Below are 7,500 nucleotides of genomic sequence, written 5' to 3'. Positions count from 1 at the left end.
ATAAAGTAAGACATGATTAACTGGGCACATGCATCAACAGCTTATAGTGGCCAAAAGATGATCCTTTTGATGCCGATTCTTAGGATTCAGAGGATTTTTTTATCCGTATTATCTGGATTTAGATTATTTTGATGCAGATTACCTGGATTCAGATACTTTTGATCTGGATTATTTTGGATACAGATGCTTTTGAGTTTTTTTCTGTGGTAATGCATGTGAAAGGTTTCTCTGCTCTGCTGCCTATACTGGCCCTGATAAGTCTGGTTTATGCTTAAGTTGCACGCCTGGTGTTGCATGCCGTAAATAGCAGATACTATACAAGCTTGTCGATCTGCTATTTACTGAGCACGACACCGGCAAGCAATTGAGTATAACTGAGACTTTGGCTGTGTCACTATCAAAGGCTTTTTGATGCATTCCTTGCAAGTCCACTGGAGGGATCAGTGAGGGTTCATGTCAAAGTGGAGGGCATAGAGGGTCCGTGTTTGACAGCAGTAGGAAACACTACTGAGTGACCTGTAACACAGCCAGTTATAGAGTGAGCGGAGATTCAAGAGATATGGGCTTTGTGTCAATGAACTGCATGTCTCTCTCTCTCATACACACGCGCGCGCGCACGTTCATGCTACGCCGTGTCAGACTATGGGTGAGTGTGTCTCAGGGAATGTTCTAGTACGTACCAGGGGAAATCAGCCTTAACCCCACATACCCCCCCCCCATCCCCAGCCCCAGCCCCACTCTCCCAAAGTCCCTCAGAGCGAGATTTCATAATTACACTTTACACACACTAACACACACACACACACACACACACACACACACACACACACACACACACGAACACACTTGTAATTACGGTCACAATCCCATTAAGTCTTTCGGAGCCTTTAGGCATTTTTCTATCATCTTACTGCCTCCCCAATTTTGCCGGTATCAAGGGCATTTGTAAAGGGCATCGGTCCAGCGGCGCTGACTTTGTTGCGAGGTCTAGCCCCCCGCCGTGAGACAGGGGTCACGGGTTCCAATCCCCCCACCGGCCCCACTGGTCATGTCTGGGCTCTCAGCGGGACGGAAAACCCCTTCGCCCTTCATCCTGTCACCTCTGTAAGGGTTCTGATTTTGGATGTGAAAGAGGGAGGTGTGCGAGTGTGAACACACACGAGCACACACACGCACACACACACACACACACACACACACACACACACACACACACACACACACACACACACACACACACACACGAGGGGAGGCCGACAAATGAGTACCCAAGCAAATAATTGCGAGGCCTTTGGCTCTATTTTGTAGGATTTGCCGCCTTGTTGCAAATAATCAGCTTGGTACTCATATTATGTTGAGCACTGGTGTGAGAATAACAGAGGTAGAGAGACTTTAGACTTGGAAGTATTTAACCACTTAAGCCCTATATCGTCTCTGTCGGGTGGAAACCTCATACTGTATGTCCAAAGCTGTTCTTTTTCAGGATTCAAATTCAAAAACAGCAAAAGTAGCAGATCTACAAGCTTTGCGACACGCTTTGAGCTTCTTTTGATGCTTTTGTGTAATGCTGTATTTTAAAAAAAAGTGTAAAAACAGTGTTTTTACACAAAAAGTTAGAATATGGAGATAAGACGTTTCAGCCTGACAGCGATGATATACATTGTCATACTAAGCATAGCGAAAATAGCCGATCTAGGTGCACCGTGATGCGATGTGAGCTTGTAGATCAGCAATGTTCACTACTTTAAAATGTGCTTTTTTAAATATGATTTTTTTTTGAAAATTCTCGTAAATGTTTTCCTATAATGAGACACCCCAAAAATAGGGACGCCAGGTTGAAAGTACTGTTAATAAAAGATTTTGGAACTTTGAAGCCTCACGAGAGAGAGAGAGAGAGAGAGAGAGAGAGAGAGAGAGAGAGAGAGAGAGAGAGAGAGAGAGAGAGAGAGAGTGAACGAGACAGAGAGAGCATCTGTAGACAGTGAGCGACAGGGAGGGCCAGGCATCTTCAAACATCAAGGTGTTGAGAAAGCAGACGAGAGGAGGAGGAGGAGGAGGAGAGAGGAAGAGGAGAGGAAGAGGGATGGAGAGGCAAATGGACCCCCGCTGTGTGTCTCCGTGGGGGGGTCCAACAGAGATGACAGTCACAGAGACAGATACAGTCAGCTAGGCACAGATAAGGATGGCTGGGTGTCAAGAGAGTGCTTGTGGCTGTGTGTGTGTGTGTGTGTGTGTGTGTGTGTGTGTGTGTGTGTGTGTGTGTGTGTGTGTGTGTGTGTGTGTGTGTGTGTGTGTGTGTGTGTGTGTGTGTGTGTGTGTGTGTGTGTGTGTGTGTGTGTGTGTGCGCGCGCACGCGCGTGTGAGCTTGTGTGTAATTTCATTTTTTATCTGTAGGTGTATTTTCAAAAGTAACTGCGTATGAGCGAGTGTGTGTGTGGTAAGAGTGTGTGTAGATGGCAGAAGTACAGGAGTGTATATAGGCTGTGATGAATGTGCAGTGTGTGTGTGTGTGTGTGTGTGTGTGTGTGTGTGTGTGTGTGTGTCTGTGTGCGCGTGTGTGTGTGTGTGTGTGTGTGTGTGTGTGCGTGCGTGTGTGTGTGTGTGTGTGCGTGTGCGTGTGTGCGTGTGTGTGTGTTTGCACTGGTTACTGGTTATGTCAAAAGGACGTGAGAATTGGGTACTCTCCCACACACTTACACCCATGATATATTACACAATGCCTGGCCTCGGATCCTGTGTGTGTGTGTGTGTGTGTGTGTGTGTGTGTGTGTGTGTGTGTGTGTGTGTGTGTGTGTGTGTGTGTGTGTGGGTGAACTTTTCCCCTCATCTTTTCCTTTGTGGATAGATAAATCCAGCCTCTTGTCGACATATGTGTGTACGCGTTTGCGTTCTCCCTGGTAGATCAAAGACAGGCTCACTGAAGCCCCCAATGCGTCGCACATTTAAAAAAAGAAAGAAAAAAGAAACACACAACATGAACATCAAAGCAATACAAAAATCCTTAAGCTTTAGTACTGTGCCGTCCCCATATCAAAATATCTAAATCTGTTTAGAATATCGTCTCTGTTGGGTGAAACCTTAAACGTCCAAAACTGTTACTTTTCAGGATTCAAATTCAAACGCATCAAAAGTAGCAGATCTACAAGCTCAAAGCTTTCAAGCTTGTAGATCTGCTACTTTTGATACTTTTGTGTGACGCTGTAGGATGATCAAGTAGAGCGTTAATTTAAGAAAAAAAGTTTTAAAAACGACATCTGATCTCTCTTATCTCTCTCTCTCTCTCTCTCTAGGTGTTCCATGCCAACACAGACCCCACAGAGGTGGTCCTGAACCGGATCCCCCAGCCGGTGCTGGCTCGCTTCGTGAGGATCAGACCCCAGACCTGGAAGAACGGTATCGCTCTGCGCTTTGAACTCTACGGCTGTCAGATCACTGGTAAGGAGGAGCTTAAGACCCCCGCCTGATGCTTTGCTTTAAAAACTGCTTAAACCAGTGTTTCTCAAACGTTTTCGTGCCGTGGACCCCCATCTGAAAATGTTTTGTGCCAGGGACCCCAAGAAGAGAAGACTTGTGTTAAAAAATTCAAAACTTTCAAGATTTTTTTAAATGTGAGCTTATTTATCTGCTATTTTTTAAATAGCCAAAGTAACACATTTTGCTGGGGACCCCACTGGCTTAAACCCCTGCATTTGAAATCTGATTAAACACTTGCTTTTGCCCCATTTAAAAACCCTGAGTGGCTGAACTAAAAGGGTTCTATTTGAATCTGGAGTATAGACTTTCCGTTGGAGACTGAACCAGGTTTTGCTAAATCTAACTCTGGGGCCCTTGAGAGTTGAGACCTATACTCTTATGAAAACTTATGAGCTCATGTCATTGTGGGAACTCAGCAAATGTTGGTCCGCGAGCCATTTGGGTCACGACCCATAGGTTAAAAAAATAATTAACAGGCTTTCTTCCTCTCTCTCTCTCTCTCTCTCTCTCTCTCTCTCTCTCTGTCTCTCCATGTAATCCAACATGACCCATACATGAAGAACATAAGAGAGCTTTGGATGTGATTATTAGGGTTTCCTTAGATCTGACTAAGGTCAACATACAGTACATATTACATACATATCGTTGCTCTGTCGGGTGGAAACCTATTATGTCCATAACCGTTCCTTTTTATTATTATTAAAAAAAAACATTTTAAAGTAGTGAAAATGTACAATGTTGTGAGCTTGTAGATCTGCTATTTTCACTACTTTTGTATAATGACACTCTTGTATGATGATGAAGTAGGGCATTCATTTACGAAAAAAACATAAAAGGTTGAAATATGGAGATACAAGGTTTCTGCCTGACAGCAACGATACGCCTAGAAGCTAGTGGTAATCTTTTTACCCTACTATGTCCCTCTCGCTCTACACTACAGTACAGTGACCTCGCCTTAGCCCCAGTTTTTCCCCTCACCTCTCCTTTTCCTTCTCTCTTCTCTTTATTCTCTCTATTTCTCTCTCTCTCTCTCACACACACACAAACAGTAATATAATAACGTCGGTGTGATGTGTGGGTGATTACATCAGAGAGAGTAACAGGCTCTCGGCTTTCATCTGCAGCCCAGGCAAACAAACACAATTTCCAGCAGCATAATCAGCTCAATACTATAAATAGATAAAACCTAATTAGGCTGTCTGCAATTGTCTCTGGGCGTGCGCGCACGCGTGTGTGTGTGTGTGTGTGTGTGTGTGTGTGTGTGTGTGTGTGTGTGTGTGTGTGTGTGTGTGTGTGTATGTGTGTGTGTGTGTGTGTGTGTGTGTGTGTGTGTGTGTGTGTGTGTTGTGTGATGGTCAGCGCGTGTGTGTGTGTGGGTGTGTGTGTGTGTGTGTGTGTGTGCGCGTGTGTCCGTGTCCTACTACACTGTACCATTATTAGGTTAGAGGCTCTCTGTGCTGCCATTGAGGGGACAGATATGCTCTTATCGCCGAGGCCGATTTCAGCACCCACACAAATCACGATCACAATGAAGCTATACACTGCTCTGTGTGTGTGTGTGTGTGAGAGAGAGAGAGAGAGAGAGAGAGAGAGAGAGAGAGAGAGAGAGAGAGAGAGAGAAAGAAGTTCTGTGTCTCTGTTGTGCCACAGGTGATGATCAACTGTATTTCAACCCCCCAAATTGGTCTATGGACTGTCTGATTCTAGTATGGTATTGAAACCACCTGCCATAGAGCATTGGTTCTCAAAGTGGGGTCCAGGGACCCCCAGGGGTCCTTGAGGGGGTTCCAGAGGGTCCCCAGCAAAATTAGTTAATATAGCATCACAATCATTTTAATCACATAAACCATGTTTAATACTTTGGCTATTCAAAAATAGCAGATATACAAGCTCATAGCACGTTCTTTGAGCTTGTACAGAGGAACACACTATTCCTCACAGATCAATGTATGGTTGCCTCCACCGGAGCATGAATGTAGTAAATAATGTCACAGGCTTTAGGAGAATGCCTGAGGTTTTCCTGGACTCCCTCAGACTGCAGAGTGGTCGGTGTTTCTGCTGCTAAACAAGTTTCAGACAAAAACACATACACACAACTAGACACCTGCATGTCTGCTTTCTTATCCTTCCCTTTCATACATTCATTCATTCATTCAAAGAAATCACACTTTTAACCACTTAAACCCTATATACTAGGTCCCCTCCTGTTTTCACTCTGCACTCAATATCTTAGCCAAAAATACCCTATCTTCCATCTCACAATGTGTTGTGAGATGGAAGATAGGGTATTTTCACTGAAACTATGGTTAAATTTCGTCTCTCCTCTCTCTCTCTCTCTCATTTCTTACAGTCTTCCTCCATCCATCATTCCTCCTGATATTGTCTATATCCGTCTCTCCACCTCTCTTTTTCTCTTACCTCCCTCTTATTCTGTCAATTCAGTATTATGCTCCTTTTCCTTTTCTCACTCTGTCCCTCTCTCTCTCTCATGTCAGCTTTCTGTTTTCCTCATTCTCTCTCTCTCTCTCCATCTCTCCCTCAACCCATTCCTGTCTCCTTCCCATGCCGTTAAATCTGCTGGTGTCTGTCCATCACCCCATCCATCCCTCGCTCCCTCCCTCCCTCTGCCTCCCTCTCTCCACCCCTCTCTCTCCACCTCTCTCTCTCTGCTCTCCCGTAATCTCATTCCACCTCAGGCCTTCAACGCCAATCAATCTTTTATTTTTAGCACCTTTATTATTTTCCCCACTCTTTGAGCATGTGTGTGTGTGTGTGTGTGTGTGTGTGTGTGTGTGTGTGTGTGTGTGTGTGTGTGTGTGTGTGTGTGTGTGTGTGTGTGTGTGTGTGTGTGTGTGTGTGTGTGTTTCTGTGTATACATGTGTGTTTCTGTGTGGCTGTGGGCATTTGTGCAGTGCAGTGTGTGTGTGTGTGTGTGTGTGTGTGTGTGTGTGTGTGTGTGTGTGTGTGTGTGTGTGTGTGTGTGTGTGTGTGTGTGTGTGTGTGAGTGAGAGTGAGTGATAAGGCTAGGTGGAACCTCAGTAGAATACTTCTGCAGCTTTTATATCCCATGTTATCGGGAAGAGCGCAGTGGGAGTGTGTGTGCATGTGTGGGCTAAACTTCAGAGCCAGTGTGTGGGGTGCTGCAAGACCTTGACTACTTTTGTGTGCCTGTGAATGTGCACATCACTGTGGCTTTGTGTATGTAGAGTGCAGTACTTGGTGCGAGTGTGTGTTATGCGCGAGAGAGGTCCAAGTCAAGGGCTCTTATGCTGGTGTGTGATATCCATCTATTTCTGTGCCTGTGATCTTGAAAGCTGATATTCTCACAAACTCCCACTGTACTCATAGATATAAAAGAAAAAAGAAAAGAAAAATATGCTGGATTGAAGGCACAAATAGATAGATATAGATATACATAGATAGATAGGTAGATAGATAGATAGATAGATAGATAGATAGATAGATAGATAGATAGATAGATAGATAGATAGATAGATAGATAGATAGATAGATAGATAGATAGATAGATAGATAGATAGATGGATTAGATAGAAACCAAGAAAAAAATAAACCACCTAATATCTCCTTTTTTGTATCGACATAACTCTAGGAACATTACATAAAATATGATGTAGGAGTCAAGTCAAACGAACACATCACAGCATAGAGTTCCTTCATATCCAGTAGAATTGGTTCATGAACAGTTCCGTTGCATTTGCAGCAGCAGATTGTTCCAGAACTCGTAGAGCCGTTACTGCTCTTGTTGTTGTTGGTGACGATTCATTATTTACCATGCAGTGATGTCACAGCATTAAACTTTCATCTCCGTCGAGACCCTGAGAATGTCACCGTCAATCATCGTCAACCCTCAATGTCACTCTGCTGTCTTTCTCTCTGGCGACCTGTCTCTCTCTCTCTCTCTCTCTCTCTCTCTCTCTCTCTCTCTCTCTCTTTCTCTAATGCCATCCCACGCGTTCCACGTTATACCCTCCCTCATCCCTTCAACCGTATCTCCATTTGACCTCT

The 7,500-nt window shown here is 44.4% G+C and overlaps 1 protein-coding gene across 5 annotated transcripts in view; it reads left to right on the top strand.

Moving 5' to 3' along the window:
* LOC311064592 (neuropilin-2-like) overlaps positions 1-7,500 on the top strand; it is a 128,922-nt gene that overhangs the window by 69,717 nt on the left and 51,705 nt on the right. For all 5 annotated transcript variants that reach the window (XM_084084464.1, XM_084084462.1, XM_084084463.1 and 2 more), the window contains exon 8: positions 3,291-3,435. In XM_084084464.1, the coding sequence (XP_083940590.1) occupies positions 3,291-3,435 (145 nt within the window). The remainder of the gene's footprint in view (positions 1-3,290; positions 3,436-7,500) is intronic.

This window comes from Gymnoscopelus microlampas, assembly GCF_963454915.1.
Source record: "Gymnoscopelus microlampas genome assembly, chromosome: 17".
Lineage (NCBI taxonomy): Eukaryota > Metazoa > Chordata > Actinopteri > Myctophiformes > Myctophidae > Gymnoscopelus > Gymnoscopelus microlampas.
Note: the sequence above shows the minus strand (reverse complement) of the source record. Positions and strands in the feature narration are given on the sequence as shown.